This window comes from Narcine bancroftii, chromosome 1 (assembly GCF_036971445.1).
Source record: "Narcine bancroftii isolate sNarBan1 chromosome 1, sNarBan1.hap1, whole genome shotgun sequence".
In the NCBI taxonomy this organism is placed as follows: Eukaryota; Metazoa; Chordata; class Chondrichthyes; order Torpediniformes; family Narcinidae; genus Narcine; species Narcine bancroftii.
Genome location: NC_091469.1, coordinates 487,939,800 through 487,961,771, shown reverse-complemented (window position 1 = coordinate 487,961,771; position 21,972 = coordinate 487,939,800). Strand labels below are relative to the sequence as shown.

The 21,972-nt window shown below is 45.4% G+C and overlaps 1 protein-coding gene across 1 annotated transcript in view; it reads right to left on the bottom strand.

Annotated features, from left to right (window-relative positions):
- The window catches only part of LOC138751967 (uncharacterized), a 115,747-nt gene that overhangs the window by 63,099 nt on the left and 30,676 nt on the right, over window positions 1-21,972 (bottom strand). The window contains exons 4-13 of the mRNA XM_069915041.1: window positions 18,320-18,388; window positions 15,462-15,566; window positions 13,816-13,920; window positions 13,557-13,676; window positions 9,936-10,040; window positions 6,268-6,390; window positions 4,823-4,927; window positions 4,563-4,682; window positions 4,278-4,382; window positions 4,010-4,129 (exon numbers count right to left, since the gene is read on the bottom strand). Of these exons, the coding sequence (XP_069771142.1) occupies window positions 4,010-4,129; window positions 4,278-4,382; window positions 4,563-4,682; window positions 4,823-4,927; window positions 6,268-6,390; window positions 9,936-10,040; window positions 13,557-13,676; window positions 13,816-13,920; window positions 15,462-15,566; window positions 18,320-18,388 (1,077 nt within the window). The remainder of the gene's footprint in view (window positions 1-4,009; window positions 4,130-4,277; window positions 4,383-4,562; window positions 4,683-4,822; window positions 4,928-6,267; window positions 6,391-9,935; window positions 10,041-13,556; window positions 13,677-13,815; window positions 13,921-15,461; window positions 15,567-18,319; window positions 18,389-21,972) is intronic.

Here is a 21,972-nt window from a genome sequence, read left to right as displayed (position 1 = left end):
CGAAACATTGGTAATATATTAAAACATAGAAAACTTAGAAAACCTTCAGCAGAATACAGGCCCTCAGCCCACAAAGTCGTGCTGAATGTGTCCATATCCTAAAAATTTAGGAGATTGGTGAAAACGTGGATTTTGCTCTGGGAAAATCTGTATGTTTTGACACCTCAAAAGGAATAAATAATGATTTTGAGAGATTGAGAGAATTGATATTAATTGAGGAAATTAAAAAGTGTGTTCCAAAGGAGGTTAAATTATACTGGAGGAGAAAGATGTGGGGGATGTGGCAAAAAATGGCTAGATTAGTGGATGAATATGCCCTGATTCACAGAAACAAGTTCCAGAATAGTAAGCGTTTTCAGAAGGTTAACGTGGAACAGATTAATAAGCCTGAAATTGCCTGGGGAGAATGTTAAGAGAAAAGATGAAGGTAGGGTGGGAGAGGACAGAACTCCTGGATTTGTATGTCATTTTTGTAAGAAACCTGGTCATGTTATTGTGAATTGTTTAGTGTTGAAAAAGAGACAAGAAAAGGAGGTTTTACCAGAAGCCTGTATTCAAACAGTTGAGTTTAAGGAGAACAGATGTTCCAAACCTAGTAAGGATGTTATGGATGTTTTCAAACCTTTTGTGTCAGAGGGCTTGGTTTCAGTAAAGGAGGGAGAATCACAGGTTCCAGTTAAAATTCTTGGAGATACTGGGGCTGCTCGGTCTCTGTTGTTGGAAAATGTTTTAACTCTGGATCAAAAGACTGACACAGGGAAGACAACTTTGATTAAAGGTGTGGGAGGTGAGGTAGAGTCAAAATCTCTTCACAACATAGTGTTGAATTCAGAATTAGTTGAAGGACCTGTTGTAGTAGGAGTAATTTCAAGGTTACCTATGCTGGGAGACTCATTTTTATTAGGGAATGATTTGGCAGAGGATAAAGTTGGGTCAGTTGTGAGATTGACAAATCGGCCTAGTGAGGATGTGGTTAGAGAGGATGGTGAGATATATCCTGCACGTGCTGTAACAAGGACTGTGTCTGAGAAAATGATGAGAGCAGAGGAAGATCCAGTTGATAGAGACTTGCCCAGTACTTCTGAAATAGTTTTGAAACAGCAGGATAATTGTGAGAGTGAGGATTTCTCTTTGTTAAGGATAAAGTTAATTCAATGTCAGATACAGATCTTATTGACTTAAGGGAAAAAACAATAAGTGAACAGGAGATTAAAAAATAGCTTGTGGATATGACTTGAAGGGTGAATTGTTAATGAAACCTTATTATGAGGATAAGGGTAGTGGAGAACAATCTGTATCAGAGGTGTTAGTTGTTGACAGGGTTGAGGAAGTTATGGTTCATATGATTATGGAAACAGAATCTTGTGAGGGTAACCTTAAAGAAACCATGGTTCCTGTGTGCCTGTCTAATGCAGCAATATTGGAAAATTTGGAGGGAAAGTTAGGCCATCTTAAATCACAAGAACAGATGCAGTTGAAAGAATTAATTTTGAAATATACAAATTTGTTTCCTGATGTGCCAAACAGGACATCAAGATATGGACGTGGGAGAGGCACGTCCCATAAAACAGCCCCCATATAGAATAAATATTTAGAAGAGTAAAATCGTGGATCAGGAGGTGGAAAATATGTTGAGGAATGACATTATTCAACCTTCGAACTCAGATTGGAGTTCTACTTGTATTCTGGTACCGAAACCAGATGGAACTGTTAGGTTCTGTACAGATTATAGGAAGGTTAATTCAGTAACTAAACCAGATGCTTATCCTTTTCTGAGAATAGATGACGGTATTGATAAAATTGGGAAAGCTAAATTTCTTACTAAGTTGGATTTTTTGAAGGGTTACTGGTGTGTATCTCCAACTGAGAGAGGAAAGAATATTTCAGCTTTTGTAACTCCATCCGGTTTATACGAGTATAATGTGTTACCTTTTGGCATGAAAAATGCCCCTGCAACATTCCAAAAGATGATTAATTCGGTAACCCAAGGGTTAACACATACAGATGTTATATTGGTGACTTGGTCACAAAGAGTGACACATGGGAAGAACATCTAAGGCAATTGGACAAAAATTGTTTGCAAGATTATCCAAAGCAAATTTAACTGTTAATTTAGCTAAAAGCCCATTTGCAAATACCACGGTTACATACTTGGATTATGTCGTTGGTCATGGCAAAGTTGCACCTATTCAAGCTAAGGTGAATGCAATTTCTGGGTTTCCTATTCCCAATGGCAAGAAAGCAGCGAGAAGGTTTTTTTTTAGGAATGGCAGGATATTACAGGAAATTTTGCAGAAATTTTGCTGATGTTGCTCCTCCTTTAACCAATCTTTAGAAGAAAGGGGAGAAATTTGTCTGGACTAAAGATTGTCAGGCAGCTTTAGAAAATTTAAAGGAGATGCTATGTCATTATCCTGTGTTAAAATCTCCAGATTTTGACAGAGCATTTTCTGTTGCAGTGGACGCCAGTCAGGGGGCAGTTTTATTACAAAAACATAATGAATTTGACTATCCAGTTGCCATCTTTTCAAAAAAATTCAATGTCCTCATTCCACTATTGAGAAAGAACTGTGATCTATAACATTTGTTCTGCAGAAATTTGATGTATATCTCAGTACCTCTCATGAACCAGTTGTGATATTTACTGACCACAAACCTCTGATGTTTTGAATAAAATGAAGAATAAACTGGAGTTTGATATTACAGGAATATGATTTGCAAATTAAGCATATAAGAGGAGGAAATAATGGGATTGCCGATTGTTTGTTAAGATGTTAAAATTGATCATGTATAGAAATATATCCTCTCATCATCGGGTTACATGGATGATTCCGACCTCAGCCAGCATCCAATCCTTGATCTCTCCGACGGTGAGCCACCAACTGAAGTGATGTTCCCCCGTCAGCGAATGACCAGCGAGTTTGCTAGAGATCTCGTTGCCGACATGAACCCCCAAACGCAAATTGAAAATTCCAATTTTCAAACATAAAATCTGAATTCTTCCAACTCTAGTCAGTTTAGTTTTAACTGAATTTTAGCTCAAGAGCTAAAATTCCTTTGTATGGGTAAGTGTGACAGATTATAGATGTGTTTTTGGGAGGTAAATTGAGGCAGGATTTCTAATGTAGGTCACATATAAACACTTTAAAACACCAACCTCCATTGTCCACACCCACTCTTTGCCTTCTGTAGACAAGCCAGTTCCAGATCCACAAAGCAATGTCCCCTTGGATCCCCTACCTCCTTACTTACTCAATAAGCCTTGCATGGGGAACCTTAACAAAAGCCTTGCTGAAATCCATTTACACGACATCTACTGCCCTTCCTTCATCAATGTGTTTAGTCACATCCTGTAAAAATTCATTCAGGCTCGTAAGGCACGACCTGCCCTTGACAAACCCATGTTGTCTATTCCTAATCATATTCTATCTCTCCAAATGTTCATAAATCCTGCTTCTCAGGATCTTCTCCATCAACTGACCAACCACTGAAGTAAGACTCACTGGTCCATAATTACCTAGACTATCTCTACTCCCTTTCTGGAAAAAAGGAACAACATCCACAACCTTCCAATCTCTTCCATCCCCATTGATGATTCAAAGATCATCGCCTCCCACAGAAGCCCGGGGTACATCTCATCTAGTCTCGGCAACTTACCCAACTTGGTGCTTTCAAAAACCTCCAGCACATTCTCTCTCTTAATATCTACATGCTCAAGCTTTTCAGTCCACTGCAAGTCATCAATACAATCGCCAAGATCCTCTTCCATCGTGAATACTGAAGTATTCATTATGTACCTCTGCGATTTCCTCTGGTTTCAGGCACACCTTCCCTCTGTCAGATTTGCTGGGTCCTATTCTTTCACGTCTCATCCTCTTGCTCCACATACTTTAGAATCTTTACCTTCTATGGCCCCAATGTGAGACCTGCTGAGTTTCTTCAGCATTTTGGAGCTTTTTGCAGGTGTTGGGATATCTTTTAGTTCAATTCCGCTCTCAGGGGATCTTACCTGCGCCACCAAGGCTTCTGGTACGTGCACTGGCTGGAAATGAGTGCCTTCTTGCTCTGACGAGATTGGGACATGGCGACTGATTAAAATCACTTGCACGTCTTCTCCGCGGAAATGCCACTGAACAGAGAGTTGGAAGAATTCAGATTTTATGTTTGAAAATTGGAGTTTTCAATTTGCGTTTGGGGGTTCATGTCAGCAATGAGATCTCTAGCAAACTCGCTGGTCATTCGCTGACGGGGGATCATCACTAGAGTTGGTGGCTTACCGTCAGAGAGATCAAGGATTGGATGCTGGCTGAGGTCGGAATCATCCATGCCAGCGACTGGTGTCACTGGTAGCGACAGGTCGCTTTCATCTCCATCGGGCGGCCCTGTGGAGAAAAACAAGCTTCCGTTCACTACCTGTGCATCAAGAATTCAACCCCCGGACATTCACATTACACAAATGTGATCAAGAAGGTAAATAGAATGTTGGCCTTCATCCAGCGTTTCTGTGGGTTTTTTATACTTGGGACAAATTTTACTCCATTACCCCTCTCAGGGGATTTTACCTGCGCCACTGAGGTTTCCGGTTCGTGCACTGGCTGGCAACGAGTGCCTTCTTGCTCTCACAAGGTTGGGACATGGTGTCTGATTAAAATCACTTGCACGTCTTCTCCGCGGAACTGCCACTGAACAGAGAGTTGGGAGAATTCAGATTTTGTGTTTGAAAAGTGGAATTTTCAATTTGTGTTTTTGTCGGCAACGAGATCTCTGCCGATCTCGCTGACCATTCGCTGACTGGGGAACATCACTAGAGTTGGTGACTCACCGTCGGAGAGATCAAGGATTGGATGCTGGCTGAGGTCGGAATCATCCACGCCAGCGTCTGGGGTCACTGGTAGTGACTGGTCACTTTCATCTCCATCGGGTGGCCCTGTGGGGAAAAACAAGCTCCCATTCACTACCTGTGCATCAAGAACTCAACCCCTGGACATTCATATTGCACAAATGTGATCAAGAAGGTAAATAGAATGTTGGCCTTCATCGCCGGATGGATGGATGGATGGATGGAATTCAAGAGCAGGGAGGTCATGCTGCAAATGTACAAGGTCCTGGTGAGACTGCACCTGGAAAACTGTGTGTAGGTCTGGTCTCCTTACTGGAGAAAGGATAGACAGCAGGAGATGCTCCACTTGTGCCCACACCTCCACCCTCACCACCCTTTGGGGCCCCAAACACTCCTTCCAGCTGAAGCCCAGCTTTGCTTGCGAATCTGCAGGGGTCGTCTACTGCATCAGTTGCTCCCCACTATATCAGAGAGTCTGGGCGCAGACTGAGGGAGCACTGGATAACAGGGGGCGTATCTACAGAAAGCAGCACCTATGGCAGGGGTGGGCAACCTTCCACAAATGGGGAAAAAGAGGACTCGCGCGAGCTGCCCTTGGTGGTCACCATGTTGTATTTGGCTTCGGCCTTTTAATAAGCTGAGAGGACAAAGCGGAGACGAAAGAGGTGTGTGTTCTTTGTATGTCGGCAGGGGGCAGGGGGTGGTGGTGCTAACTGGGGGGCATTGGCTGGGGAGGAGGGAGGGAATCAGTCTCAGACTAGGCAAATCAGGCCTCTGTCTAGGCTAATGGTGCCATCGGGGGTTTTGGGCATGCAGGGACCGTCGAGGGCCCAGGGCGGGTAAGGAGACCACTGAGGGCAGAAACTGCTCAGTGGCACCCACCCCCCTTCAAGTGACGTGCAGGGCACATACTCTAGGAATGCTCCTTCTGGATAGCAGTAAATGACTCCTACAAATTCACTTGAAGACCACAAGGTCACCAGATACAGATACAGGAGCCCCACTCCCCAGCCTTCCTCCCCTTAACCTTAACCTTTGATCCCCTGACTATTCAGATACCTATTGATCTCTGCCTTAAATACACCCAACGACCTGGCCTCCACAATAAACGTTTAGGCCCAGGAGAGGGGTGTAGAACAGGGATACTTGGGGCACAGCAAAGTGGAAACGCAGGTAGTCAGGATAGTGAAGAGAGGGTTTGGTATGGCTGACCTAATCCAGGACAAGAGTGCAGGAGTTTAGATTGAAAGACTAAAGTCGGGCCTGAATCCTTCTTTGGTGGGTGTCAAGCAAGGCTGAGGCCGGAAACATCGGTACTATATCTTTACCTCCTATGGACACTGCAAGACCTGCTGACTTCCTCCAGCATTTCTGTGTTTTTTAGTTGCGACCAGTTTTGTTCCTTTACCCTTCTCAGGAGTTCTTACCTGCACCACCGAGGCTTCCGGTTCGTGCACTGGCTGGGAATGAGTTCCTTCTTGCTCGGACGAGGTTGGGACGCGGTGGTAGTGGGTTAAAATCGCCTGTCTGTCTTCTCCGTGGAACTGCCACTGAACAGAGGGTTGGAAGAATTCAGGCTTTGTGTTTGAAAACTGGACATTTCAAAACACTGACATCTGCTTTGGCAAGGGCCTCTGTGGGACCACACTCAGTAGGTGTATTGGCTACACCTGTGTTCCCCTCCCTCTCCTCCACAGTAAGTACCCTGTCCGGACACCAAAGACCCGTGCAAATCTCTGCAGGTGTACCATGGAGAGCATTCTGACTGGCTGTATCACTGTCTGGTACGGAGGTGCCAATGCACAGGACAGGGAAAGGCAACAGAGAGAGTTGTGAACCCGGCCAGCGCCATCAAGGGCACCAATCCCCACTCCATCGAGGACATCAACAAGAGGTGGACTATAAAGAAAGCAGCCTCTATCCTCAGGGCCCACGCCGTGCCCTCTTCACACTGCTACCATCTGGAAGGAGGTACAGGAGCCTGACGACGAGCACTCAGCGGTACAAGAACGTTTTCTTCCTCTCTGCCATGAGATTTCTGAATGGTCAATGAACTACAGACTTTCTCTCTTCTTTGCACAAATTTATTTTTAAATGTTGTATTTAAGGAACTGTAATTGTTTGCAATTTTACACCAGAAATGCAAAATGACAGATTTGGTGACACGTTCACGATTCTAAATCTGATTCAGATTTTGATTTTGATTCTGAATTTGATTTTGATTCTGAATTTGATTTTGATTCTAATTCTGATTTCAATTCTGATACCTCACTCCGAGGGACGGGATCTGCACAGGACACAGACAATCCCACACCCCACCCTCCCCTCTATCGACTCCGTCCACACCTCCCGCTGTCTCGGTACGACAGCCAACATCTCGAAGAGCCGTCCCACCCTGGCCACACTCCCTCAGCACAGACCCACCACCAGTTCATGGAGTTTTCACCCTGCTGTGATCAGGCTCTTGAACAGACCTCTCATTTGTTAAATGCTGCTCTCATGCACCATTTTAATTTTTTCTGCAACATGGTAGAACACAGAACAGAACAGGACCAGGCCCTTTGGTTCATGTGTATGGGCCAAGCATGATGTCCACATCAAATTAAAACTCTGGGCTTGCACCTGATAGATATCTCTCCATCCCCTGCTGTTTGTCATATATATTAACGATCTAGATGATAGGGTGGCAAATTGGATTAGTAAATTTGCAGATGATACAGAGGTTGGTGGTGTTGTGAACAGCGAGGGAGATTATCAAAATTTACAGGGTGATATAGGACAGTTAGAAGAGTGGGCTGAAAGATGGCAGATGGAGTTTAATACTGAAAAACTGTGAGGTGCTACATTTTGGTAGGACTAATCAAAATAGGATAAACACGTTAAATGGTCAACAATTGAGGAGTGAAGTGGAAGAAAGGGATTTCGGAGTCATGGTACATAATTCTCTGAAAGTTGAATCACATGTGGATAGGGTGGAAAAGAAGGCATTTAGTATGTTGGCTTTCATAAATCGGAGCATAGATCACAGAAGTTGGGATGTTATGTTGAAGTTGTAAAAGACATTGGTGAGGCCAAATTTGGAATATTGTGTGCAGTTTCGGTGGCCAAATTACAGGAAGGATATAAACAGAACAGAGAGAGAGCAGAGGAGGTTTACGAGAATGTTGCCGGGGTTTCAGGGTTTGAATCACAGGGAACGATTGAGCAAGTTGGTACTTTATTCCCTGGAGCGTAGACGATTGAGGGGTGATTTGATAGAGGTATTCAAAATTATAAGGTGGACAGATGGAGTCAATGTGGACAGGCTTTTTCCACTGAGAGTGGGGGAGATTCAAACAAGAGGACATGGATTGAGAGTAAAAGGGGAGAAGTTTAGGGGAAACATGAGGGGGAATTTCTTCACACAGAGGGTGGTGGGGGTGTGGAATGAACTTCCAGCAGTGGTGCTAGAAGCGAGATCGATGTTAATATTCAAGGAAAGATTGGATAGGTATATGGACGGGAGTGCTATGGAGGGTTAAGGGCCGAATGTGGGCCAGTGGGACGAGGTGGGAGATGATGTTCGACACGAACTAGCAGGGCCAAACTGGCCTGTTTCTGTGCTGTAAATTGTTATGTGGTTATATTCCCATGGTAGCAGTGAGACGAAGGCATGGCCTGGGTAGTGGGCATCTTTTTTGAGACCGCCTCTTTTAGATGACTGCATCGGACTTGTCAGCCACAAACGAGCCTGCAGCTGATGTGGACATTTACCCCCTCCATAAATCTTCGTCCGCGAAGCCAAGCCAAAGAAGAAGAAGAATGGAATGAAGACAGATGCGTGCAATGGCGCTAGCCGAATTCACAACAGTCTTCTCCTGCCCTGTGCATTGGCACCTCAGTACCAGAATGGAACCAGTCCACCAGAATGGATGTTAGAGAAGAGGACATTAGCGTGTAATAGGGCATGGTGCAAGGCTCATAAACTCACTCAGCAGGGTGTGGTGAGGTGTGGTGTGGTGTTACCATCATCCGCCCGAAGACGTAGGGGCCGAGAGCACTGCTTTTATGGCATCAAGCGTCATTAGCCGCTAGTGACACAGGCAGGGGAAGGTGGAGAGTCACTAGTGTGCATCAAGCTAGACGCTATCAACGCTGACGCACTCTAGTGGCGCAGGTGGGTGGGGGATCCGATGATGAGCAAAAAGTGCAGCCGTATGGGGGGGAAAAAGCACTGAGATTCCAGTGGAGCCCCCACCCTGTCGCCGACCCTGGCTTTCCACAGAGTGCCTGTAGAAATTTGAAGCCTAAATATTACCATCATGTTTGCTTCCCCCGCTCGGCAGCCCGTTCCAGGCACCCACCACTCTGTGTGTAATTTGCCCCTCACATCTCCTTTAAACTGCCTACCCCTCACCTTAACCCACGTCCTCCAGACTCACATTCATGCATGTCCTCTAAACACCTTACATCCACGTCCTCTAACCTCATCTTACACCCTCGTCCTCTACCCTCAGCTTACACCCACGTCCTCTTGACTCACCTTCCACCCACATCCTCTAGCCTCACCTTACACCCACATCCTCTAGCCTCATCTTACACCCATGTCCTGTAGTGGGTGACATTTACAGCCTGGAGAACACGTTCTGAGTGGCCAGAGTCCACAATTTCAGTTTTCCCATTGCACAGCCTTTTCTCACTACCACCTTCTGGCCTGAAGACCCACACCTCTAGGTTCAAGAACAGCGTCTTTCCAACAGCAATCAGGCTCTTGACCTTGCCTTGTTACCCTGTTAAGGGTCTGCTCGATTTGTTAATTTGCAAATACATGTTCAGCCACAGCGAACTGGAATGACTGGGCGTACCTCCATTGTACAGTCTGTACGAGAAAAAACTCATCATCATTATCACATTAGCTGTCGTACTTTAAGAATGGGTTGACAGGTCTGGATAGCGCGCAACACAAAGCTTCTCATTATATCATATCTCCGTGAACGTAACAAAAAAACTGTTCAATTCCATATCGCTTTCAAAGCAGATTGCTTGTCAACGAGATCTCTGCCGGACTCGCTAGTCACTCGCTGACTGAGGAACATCACTAGAGTTGGTGACTCACCGTCGGAGAGATCAAGGATTGGATGCTGGCTGAGGTCGGAATCATCCATGGCGGCAAATGGGGTCACTGGTAGTGACCTGTTGCTTTCATCTCCATCGGACGGCCCTGTGGGGTAAAACAAGCTCCCGTTCACTGCCTGTGCATCAAGAACTCAACCCCCGGACATTCACATTGCACAAATGTGATCAAGAAGTTAAATAGAAAGTTGGCCTTCATCGCCGGAGGGATGGAATCTAGGAGCAGGGAGGTTCTGCTGTAACTGGACAAGGTCCTGGTGAGGCCACATCTGGAGAACTGTGTGCAGTTCTGGTCTTACTTGAGGAAGGATGTACTAGCTTTGGAGGCAGCGGAGATGAGAGGGTTTTGTCAATGTGGAGAGATTGGGGTGCCTGAAATTATGTTAACTGGCGCTAAAATCGCAATGCGCTGACCGCTCCTCTATCTCTTCCAACCTGCGGAGTGAAGCAATCTGTCACATCGTCAGTATCCTGTCAGGGTGGGTCACTGTGTGGGGACGGGAACTGCTCCACACAAGACCAAGATATTGCAGAGAATTGTGAACATGGCTAAAATCTTCACACACCCCCTAGTCTCTGTCAGACAGCCCCCAACTATCTGTCACACACACCCTCCCCTCCATCACACACCTCCCTCCCCTCTGTCACACACCCTCTCTCCTCCATCACACATCACCTCCCATCCGTCACACACCCCCCTCCCTACTATCACACACCCCCTCCCTCCATCACACACCCCCTTCCCTCCATCACACATCCCCTCCCCTGCATCACACATCCTTCTCCCCTCCATCCCCTCTATCAAACACACAACATTCCACCCTTAATTTTTTACAAATGTCCTCTAGTGTTTGCTGATACTGACCTGGAAAACAGCCACTGGCCGTCCACCCTATCTGTGCCTCTCAGAACCTTGCAGACCTCCATCAAGTCTCCACTCATCCTTCTACACTACAAAGAGAAAACTCCCAGCTCGGGTAATCTTACCCTCATAAACTTTTTTCCCAATCCAGGTAAATCTCCTCTGCACCATCTCCATGGTTTCCACACCCTTCCTGTAATGAGGTGACCAGAACTGAACACCAGAGATTTGTAGATTTGCAACATGACTTCTCTACTCCTGAATTCAGTCCCCCTATTAATGAAGCCCAGTGTCCCATAGGCCTTCTTAACTATCCTATCAACCTGTGCTGCATGGGTTTGAACCCGAAGGTCCCTCTGTTCATCCACACTCTTAAGTAACTGACCATTAATCGTGTACTCAGCCTTCTGGTTTATCCTTTCGGAATACATCACCTCACACATACACGGATTGAACTCCATCTGCCACTTTTCTGCCCAACTCTGCATCCTGTCTATATCCTCTTGTAACTTTCAACAACCTTCAGCTCCATCCACAGCTCCTCCAACCTTCATGTCACCCACAAACCTACTGACCCATCCTTCCGCCTCATCATTCAGGTAATTTATAAACCCACAAAGAGTAGGGGTCCCAGAACAGATACTTGCAACATTCCACTAGTCACCAACCTCCAGGCAGAATACTTTCCTTCCTCTACTACTCTCTGCTATTTTTCCACAAGCTAAATTTTATCCACATAGTCAAGGTTTCACTGATCCCGGGTCTCATGACTTTCTAGTTGAGTCTCTCATGGCGACCTTGTCAAACACCTTGCTAAAATCCATGCCGACCAAACCTACTGCCTTCCCTTCATCAATTTATTTTGTCACCTCAAAAAACTCAATTAGAGACATGACCTTCCCTTCACAAAGCCACGCTGACAATCCTTGAGTAGACTGGACTTCTCCAAATGCTCATAGATCCTATCCATGAGAATTCTCTCTATTAGTTTGCACCACACTGACGTAAGACTCACCAGTCTATAATTTCAAGGATTCTCCCTTTACCTTTTTTTAAACAAGGGGTCTACATTTTCCATTCTCCAATCCTCTGTCACTTCCCCTGTGGCCAAAGAGGATTCAAAGAACATAGTTATTGCCCCAGTTCTCTCTTCCCTCACTTCCCACAACAACCTGGGGTATATCACGTCCGGCCCTGGGGACTTATCAATCTTGATGTTTTTAAGAAAGTCCAACACTTCCTCTTCTTTAATCTCCACATTGTCCAGCACACAGACTTTTTCTATTCTGACCTATCCCTGACCCAGGTCCTTTTGTCTTGTGAATACTGAAGCAAAGTATTCATTTAGGACTTCCCCAATCTCCTCCGCCTCCAGGCACATGTTGCCTTCTTTAGTGGCCCTACCTGCATTCTCGTCATCCTACTATTCTTTACGTACACATAGAACACCTTGAGGTTCTCCTTAATCCTACATGCCAAGAGCTTCCCACGCCCCCTTCAAGCTCTTCTAAGTCCTTTCTTAAGCTCCTTCCTGGCTACCATATACTTCTCCTCAGCCCTTCCTGTTTCCTGTTCCCTATATCTAATGTATGTTTCCTTCTTCCTCTTGACCAGTTGCCTCACCTGTTTCATCAACCACGGTTCTCTTTTCTTATCATCTTTACCTTGTCCCAGTGGGATAAACTGGTCCTGAATCCAGCACAAGTTCACAACCTCCTCCACAATAACATCTGTGCTTTCAGATCTGAACATCGGTTTCCAATCCCTGAAGTCCTGGCAACATCCTAGTAAATCTTCACTGCCCTCTTTCAATCTTATTGAAATCTTTCCTGTGATTCGGTGACCAAAACTGCACACAATGCTCCAAATGTGGCCTCACTAATGTCTTGTACAACTTGACCATAACATCGAACTTCTATGGAAGTGAAACATGGATGTCCACAGACACCGCGGTTGAGGTAAAAATATGACGCTGGAGAAACAAAGCTGGTCAAACGGTGCTACTTTATATAGCGAAGATAAAGATAGAGAACCAACGTTTCAAGCTTGAGTTACCTTGATGAAGGGGCTCAAGCCCAAAATGGCACTTATATGTCATTATCTTTGCTGAATAAGGTACACTGGTTGACCAGCCGAGTTTCTCCGGCATTGTGCTTTACACCCAGCTTCTCGGGGTTCATGTTTCTGGATCATTGGGATCTCTTCTGGGGAAAGTCTGACATGTACGAAAAGGACGGGCTGCACCGGAGCTAGAGGGGGACCAATATCTTGGCGGGCAGGTGTGCTGGAGCTGTGGGAGAGGGTTTAAACTAGTTTGACAGGGGGCAGTGGGAACCAGGATGTGAGAGCAGAGAGGATCTATGAGGAAGGACAGGCGTAAATGTAGCCAGTTAGAGGGGTTGTCGGACTTCCGAAAGGACCTCGCACAATGATGTTACCTTCGCTTGGTATCAACTCATCCTGCACATGCCTGTGAAATATCTGCTGATCTGCTTGCATTAAAACAAAAGTGACTTTGCAGTAGATCAACAGTCAGTGTGGCGGTGAGTGTGACGTTATTACCCTGCCAGCGACCCAGGTTCGAATCTACCTTCAAGAAGGGCTCAGGGCCAAAACGTCTGTTATGTACCATCACCTTCTATGGCTGATGCCAGCGAGACCTGCTGAGATCCTCCAGAGTTTCTGTGGGTTTTTTATACTTGGGACAGGTTTTACTCGATTACCCCTCTCAGGGGATCTTACCTGCACCACCGAGGCTAACGTTTTGTGCACTGGCTGGCAACGAGTGCCTTCTTGCTCTGACATGGTTGGGAGGTGGTGTCCGATTAAAATCACTTGCACGTCTTCTCCGCAGAACTGCCACTGAACAGAGAGTTGGGAGAATTCAGATTTAGTGTTTGAAAAGTGGATTCTCAATTTGTGTTTTTGTCGGCAACGAGATCTCTGCCGATCTCGCTGGCCATTCGCTGACTGGGGAACATCACTAGAGTTGGTGACTCACCGTCGGAGAGATCAAGGATTGGATGCTGGCTGAGGTCGGAATCATCCACGCCAGCGTCTGGGGTCACTGGTAGTGACTGGTCACTTTCATCTCCATCGGGCAGCCCTGTGGGGAAAAACAAGCTCCCATTCACTACCTGTGCATCAAGAACTCAACCCCTAGACATTCATATTGCACAAATGTGATCAAGAAGGTAAATAGAATGTTGGCCTTCATCACCGGATGGATGGATGGATTTCAAGAGCAGGGAGGTCATGCTGCAAATGTACAAGGTCCTGGTGAGACTGCACCTGGAAAACTGTGTGTAGGTCTGGTCTCCTTACTGGAGAAAGGATAGAAAGCAGGAGATGCTCCACTTGAGCCCACACCTCCACCCTCACCACCCTTTGGGGTCCCAAACACTCCTTCCAGTTGAAGCCCAGCTTTGCTTGTGAATCTGCAGGGGTCGTCTACTGCATCAGTTGCTCCCCTCTATATCAGAGAGTCTGGGCGCAGTCTGAGGGAGCACTGGATAGCAGAGGGGGGGGGGGGGAGTATCTAAAGAAAGCAGCATCTATGGCAGGGGTGGGCAACCTTCTACAAACAGCGACAAGGAGGTCATGCGCGAGCTGGCCTTGGTGGCTACCATGTTGTATTTGGCTTCAGCCTTTTAGTAAGCTGAGAGGAAAAAGCGGAGATGAAAGACGTGTGTGTTCTTTGAATATCGGCAGGGGGCGGGAGGTGGTGGCACTGACTGGAGAGGGGGGACTGACTGGAGAGGGTGGACGGAATCGGATTTGGACTAGGCAAATCAGACCTCCGTCTAAGTTAATGGTGCCCACACATCTCCTATAAACTGCCTACCCCTCACCTTACACCCACATCCCCTAGCCTCACCTTACACCTATGCCCCCTACCCTCAGCATACACCCACATCCTCTACTCTCATCTTACACCCACATCCCCTAAACTCACCTTACACCCACGTCCTCTAACCTCACCTTACACCCACATCCTCTACTCTCACCTTACACCCACATCCCCTAACCTCACCTTACACCCACGTCCTCTAACCTCACCTTACACCCATGTCCTCTACCCTCACCTTACACCCACATCCTCTAGCCTCATCTTACACCCATGTCCTGTAGTGGGTGACATTTACAGCCTGGAGAACACGTTCTGAGTGGCCAGAGTCCACAATTTCAGTTTTCCCATTGCACAGCCTTTTTTCACTACCACCTTCTGGCCTGAAGACCCACACCTCTAGGTTCAAGAACAGCGTCTTTCCAACAGCAATCAGGCTCTTGACCCTGCCTTGTTACCCTGTTAAAGGTCTGCTCCAACACCACAAACATCTGCTTGATTTGTTGATTTGCAAATACACGTTCAGCCACAGTGAATTGGAATGACTGGGCATGCCTCCATTGTACAGTCTGTACGAGAAGAAACTCATTATCATTATCACATTACCTGTCATACTTTAAGAATGGGTTGACAGGCCTGGATAGCGCACAACACAAAGCTTCTCATTATATTTCCGTGCACGTAACAAAAAACCATTCAATTCCATTTTGCTTTCAAAGCAGATTGCTCGTCAACGAGATCTCTGCCGGACTCGCTGGTCACTCGCTGACTTAGGAACATCACTAGAGTTGGTGACTCACCGTCGGAGAGATCAAGGATTGGATACTGCCTGAGGTCAGATTCATCCAAGTCGGGCTCTGGGGCCAATGGTAACATCTGGTCACTTTCATCTCCATCTAGCTGCACTGTGGAAATAATCAAACTCCCATTCACCGCCTGTGCGTCAAGAATTCAACCCCCAAAATTCAGATTGAACAATATCCTCAAGATAAATGGAACGTTGGCCTTCATCGCTGGAAGGATGGAATTTAGGAGCAGGGAAGTTCTGCTGCAACTGTACAAGGCACTGGTGAGGCCACACTTGGAGCACTGTGTACAGTTCAGGTCTCCATACTTGAGGAAGGATGTACTGGCTTTGGATACAGTGGAGAGGAGGTTCACCAGGTTGATTCCAGATACGGGCTTTTGCCAATGAGAAGAGATTGTTCATTGGGGTCATTGGGGGGATCAGAGGTGGAGAGGGTGAGCAAATTTAAGTACTTGGGAGTCACTATCTCAAATGATCTTTCCTGGACCCAACGCACAAATGGCATCGTGAAGAAAGCACGTCAGTGCCTCTACTTCTTCAGGAGTTTGCGGAGGTTTGTATGACCCCAGAAATTTCTACAGATGTGTGATGGAAAGTGTGCTGACCCGTTGTATCATGGTCTGATGTGGAGGACACCAATAACCCTGAGTTTAAAACCCTCCATAGGGTACTGGACACAGTCCAGGACATCACAGGCAAAACTCTCCCCACCATCGAGAACATCTACAGGGAACAATGCCATCGGAGGGCAGCAGCAATCATCAAGGATCCTCACCACCCAGCACATGCTCTGTTCTCGCTGCTGCCATCAGGAAAGAGGTATCGGTGCCACAAGACTTGTACCACCAGGTGCAGGAACAGCAGCTTCCCGCTCCACCATCAGACTCCTCAGCAATAAACTCAATCAGGGACTTGTTTAAGCACGCTTACTTGTGCACTTCATTGATTTTCTTTGCTCTCCCTGTACTGCACAGTCAGTTTGTTTACATTTGTTATCTGTTTACTGTTCTTCATTTGTTTACATGTTTACAGTTTATTTTTGCACTACCAATTAGTGTTAATTCTGCCACGTCCGCAGGAAGAAGGAAACTCAGGGCTGTATATGATGTCATGTACATACTCTAACAATAAATCTGGAATCTGAAATCTGAGATTGGGTCACCTAGAATTATATTCTTTGGAATTTAGAAAGATGAGGGTGGATCCTTGTCGACACAAACTTACTAGAGGTAACAAGCGAGTAGATTGAGGGGCTCACAACTGTTCACGATGTACTTTACGTAAACGATCTGGAAGAGGGGACAGAATGTAGAGTTTCTAAGTTTCCTGGTGACACAAAATTGAGTGGATAAGCAAATTGAGTAGAGGATACGGGGCTGTCTGCGAAGTGATAGAGATAGGTTCAGTGAGTGGGCAAGGGTCTGGCAGCTGGAGTACAGTTGGTAAAGGTTGGTTTGAGGGTGCAGCAGGCAATCAAGAAGGCAAGTGGAACGTTGGCCTTCATCGCTGGAAGGATGGAATTTAGTAGCAGGGAGTTTCTGTTGCAACTCAACAAGGTCCTGGTGAGGCCGCATCTGGAGAACTGGGTGCAGTTCTGGTCTCCTTACTCAAGGAAGGATATACTGGCTTTGGAGGTGGTGCAGAGGAGTTCACCAGGTTGATTCCAGGGATCAAGGGATTGGGATATGAGGAGAGATTGAGTCGTCTGGGACTATGCTCACTGGAATTTAGAAAAATGAGAGGGGATCTTATAGAAACATTTAAAATTATGAAAGGCAAAGATAAGATAGAGGGAGGTAAGTTATTTCTAGGACTAGGGGACACGGCCTCAAGATTCAGGAGATGAGGAGGAACTTCTTTTCCCAGAGGGCGTGAATCTGTGGACTTTGTTGCCTATTGAAGCAGTGGAGACAACCTCAGTAAATATATTGAAGGCAAAGTTGGATTGATTTAAATATAGAATTAAGGGATGTGAGGAAAAGGCAGGTAGGTGGAGATGAGCCGATCATCAGATCAGCCATGATCACATTGAATGGCAGAGCAGGCTCGATGGGCCAAACAGCCGACTCCTGGTCCTATTTCTTATGTCCCTCTATAAAATTGTGAATGGAATCGGTAGCAGAAGTAGGAAGGTTGTTTCCAAAGGTGAGTGAGACCGGGACAAGGCCTCAAGGTTCACTGAGAGTAGATTTATGAAGGAGATGGGGGTGGGGGTGGGGTGCAGGACTGGTTCTCCTAGAGACAGTAATGAATCTGTGGAATTCTCTGTTCAAGGAAGCAGGAGAGGTTGCCTCTGTGAAGATATTCAAGACATCGTTCTGGAGAATTTTGAATAATGGGGGACGGAAGGGTTAATGGGAGCAGGCGGGTAGGTGAAGCTGATTCTACGGCCAGATCAGCTGTGATCGTGTTGGATGGGGGAAGTAGGCTCAAGGGGTGAAGATGATCTTAGTGTTCTTATTTTTTATCAAAGCATTCTCCAGGGTGCTGACCTAAACTTCCTCTGTACTTCTACATCATATTCACGGGGTCGAAAACCCTGTCCACACTGAAATGTTTTATTCAATGTGCTTCCTTTTTTCAAAATTTACTTTTTTAAACATTTAGACACACAGCACAGTAACAGGCCCTTGCAGCCGATGAGCCCGTGCTGTCCAAATATCCCAATTATTCTACAAACCCGGTCCAGAGGAAACCGGAGCATCTGGACAAAACCCACACAGGTACGGGGAGAATGTACAAACTCCTTACAGACAGTGCGGGATTCGAACGCGAGCCACTGGCTCTGCGCTAACCGTGCCCTTCCCCTTTCATTCAGAGAGGGTGGAGCAGCGAGATGGGTGAGCGTACCTGAATCATCTAAGTCCAGTTCAAAGTCCATTGGAATCATCTGGCCACTTCCATCTCCACTCAGTGGTCCTGTGAAAACAAGAGCCCAGTTAGGAGGAGATTGCCACCACCACCTCCTCCTCGCTGACCATCTGTGCAGGGGCACCTCGAGGACATGTGCTCACTCCCTGCTCTGTTCCCTCTGCACCCATGAGTTTGTAGCCAAGTTCAGCTCGAACACCATCCAGAAGGATGTGGAAGCTGACGGAGAGGGTGCAGAGGAGATTTACCAGGACGTTGCTGGATTGGCTGAGGTAAGGTTAACAGAGCTGGGACTTTTCTCTTTGGAGTTAAAGATGAGAGGAGACTTGATAGAGGTCCATGAGAGGCATAGATAGGACCTGTTTCCCAGGGCAGGATCAGCAAACACCAAGAGGACGTGTGTACAAAGTGAAGGGAGGGAAGTTTAGGGGAGGTGTCAGGGTAAGTGTGTTGTTTTTAAACAGAGTTGTGGAGGCCTGGAATGCCTCGCCAGGGATGGTGATGGAGGCTGAAACATTAGGGGCATTGAAGAGACTCTTAGACAGGCCCATGGATGGAAGAAAAATAGAGGATTACGGGGAAGGGAGGGGTTAGTATTTTTTTAAGCAACATAGGGTTGGCACAACATCAAGGGCCGAAGAGCCTGTGCTGTACTGTATTGTTCTATGTTCTATGCCAGTGGTGTTCAAACTGCCCCCTAAACTCACATTCCACCTTAACCAATCTCTATGCCATCGGTGCTCTTTGATTAGTAAGGGATTGGTTAAGGTGGGATGTGGTGGAAAGAAACAAATTTGAAACCCACTGTTTGAATCGTCCCTCATTGACTCGTTATGTGCACAGTTTCAGAACTCCAAAGGAAATGGTCCAATGACAATTTTTCACAAGCAAAATATTTCAGGAATAATTGAATCTAGAGCAGTGATTCTTAACCTTCCCTTTCCACCCACATCTCACCTTAAGCAACCCCTTACTAATCACAGAACACCGATGGCACAGGAATTACTTAAAGTGGGATGTGAGATTAGGGGGGAAGTTTGAAAACCACTGTTCTATGCTCTAGAAATTCACTGGCGACATCACCATTGTGGGGCTGAAGATGGAAAGGAGGAGTCCGAATAAAGATGGAGATCAACAATCTCGTTGGGTGGTGCCAGAACAATAATCTTGCTCTCACCATCACCAAGACCCAAGGAGCCTATCATGGATGTTGGGAAGAGGACTCTCTAGGGCCACACACCCCTCTTCATTAAGGGCAGGGGGTTAGTGGGAGACCACCTATCGGAAACAGCCTCTGGTGTTGGCACATCAAGGCAACGAGGAAGAAGGTATACCAACAACTCCACTTTCCCAGACACTGAGAAGGGGTGGAGCTATCAGAGATTCTACTCTCCAGACTCTGCAGTTTGGTGTTCTTTTGGAACAACCACCGCTCTGCCATTTTAATAAAGGCTCTGAAAGTAATCCAGGAAATTATAGGCCGGTGAGCCTGTTGTCAGTAGTAGATAAGTTATTGGAAGGTGCTCTAAGAGATCAGGCATTCAAGTATTTGTTTATTTAAACTTTATTTAATATTTTCAAAACAAAACCTTTTACAAAGTCCGTAATATAAAAATGAGAACTACAACTATCCCACCCCCTTCCACCCACCCTCAGCAAACTTCACAAGGGAAGCATTAAGAAAATAAAAGAAACACATAGAGCAATTACCAAATTCATACATTTCGAATAAGGCAAGCACATCTTTACAAGAAAGTCATAATTATAAAGCAAGTTTATATCTTATTTTCTCCATATAAATACAGGAACTCAGCTCATTATTGCCAACGATTTACATTTATCTCAACTTCGTCCTTCCATGAAATCACAACACGTTTACATGCTACAGCCAACGCTAAACAAAAATATGCTGTCTGAAACTTATCTAACCCCAAATCCATAAATGGAACAGTATAACCCAACAAAAAGAAATTTGGATCTAACAAAAATTGGATCTTAAACATTCCCTAATTTTATGCCAAATTTGTTGAACCTTATCACAAAGCCAAATTGAGTGTAAAAATGTTCCTACACATTTTTTTTTTCTTTGGCTTGGCTTCGCGGACGAAGATTTATGGAGGGGGTAAAAGTCCACGTCAGCTGCAGGCTCGTTTGTGGCTGACAAGTCCGATGCGGGACAGGCAGACATAATCCACATCTAAAACACATTTCTGAATGACTAAATCCATATTTAGTCAGATACAAAAAATTATAATTAACCAAACTGCATCTTACATTAAGCAATTTAGTCACATAATCTCCCAATCGGCCTGATTAATATCGCAAATTGAGTCATTTTCCCATTTAATCCTAGATTTATCTAAATTTATTTTATCCATAGTGTCTTGCAACAGAAATAAAATCCTTATTAAATGAACGAGAAATCAAAAACTCAAATTTCGTTAACTTAGGAATTTTCATTTCTCTTCCAAAATTATCTTTCACTAACGCTCTAATTTGATAATAAACTGAAATTCCAAATTTCTCTCTAAGTTGATTAAATGATAAAAGTTTACCCTCTTCAAGACAATCCTGCAATGACTTTATTCCTTTAATCTGCCACTCTCTTAAAAATCTATTATTCAATGAAAAAGGAATCAATTTATTTTGAGAGATTGGGGCTTGAACCGATATTTTGAGCCTATTAATAAATTTCTTTTAGTCCAAATCTCTAACAAATGTTTTAAAATCGGTACATTATATCTCTGTAATAAACCAGAATTCCACTTAAATATAAATTGATGTGAATAAGGTTCAGAAATACCAGCGCATTCAAATATTTGCATACTTAAAGATTGATGAGGGGTGGTCAACATGGCTTTGTGCAGGGTAGGTCGTGTTTAATCAAACGTAGCTTTTCACGGAGATGACAGAAATGTTAATGAAAGATGCTTGTCGACATGGACTTTAGCTAGGCCTTTGACAAGCTCACATATGGGAGGTTAGACAGGAAGGTTCAGTTACTCGCTGTTCATGGTGCGGTATTAAACTGGAAGAGGCATTGGCTAGATGGGAGAAGCCAGAGAGTAGTGATGGATCATTGCCTCTCCAACTGGAGGCCTGTGATGTGTGGTGGGCGTTGGGGATCGGTGCTGGGTAGAGGAGACTTGATAGAGGTCAAGTCTATGACCAATGTCTGGATGAGAATGTGGTAAATTGGAACAGCAGGTTTGGAGACGACACTATGAGTGGAGGTGTTGTGGACAGCAGAGAAGGTTTTCAATTTCTTCAGAGGGATCTGGACCAACTGGAAAAATGGGCTACAAAATGGCCGATGGAATTTAATGCAGACAAATGTGAGGTGTTGCATTTGGAAGGACAAATCAAGGTACGACGTACACAGTAAATGGTCGGGGCACTGAGGAGTTATCTGGAAATACAGACACAAAATTCCCTGAAAGTTGCATCGCAGGTAAATAGCTCTCCAAAAGAGAGCTTTTGGCATATTGGCCTTCATAAATCGAAGTATTGAGTACAGGAGTTGGGATATTATGGTCAAGTTATATAAGACATTGGTGAGGCCAAATTTGGAGTATTGTGTGCAGTTTTGGTCACCGAACTACAGGAAAGATATCAATAGGATAGAAAGAGGG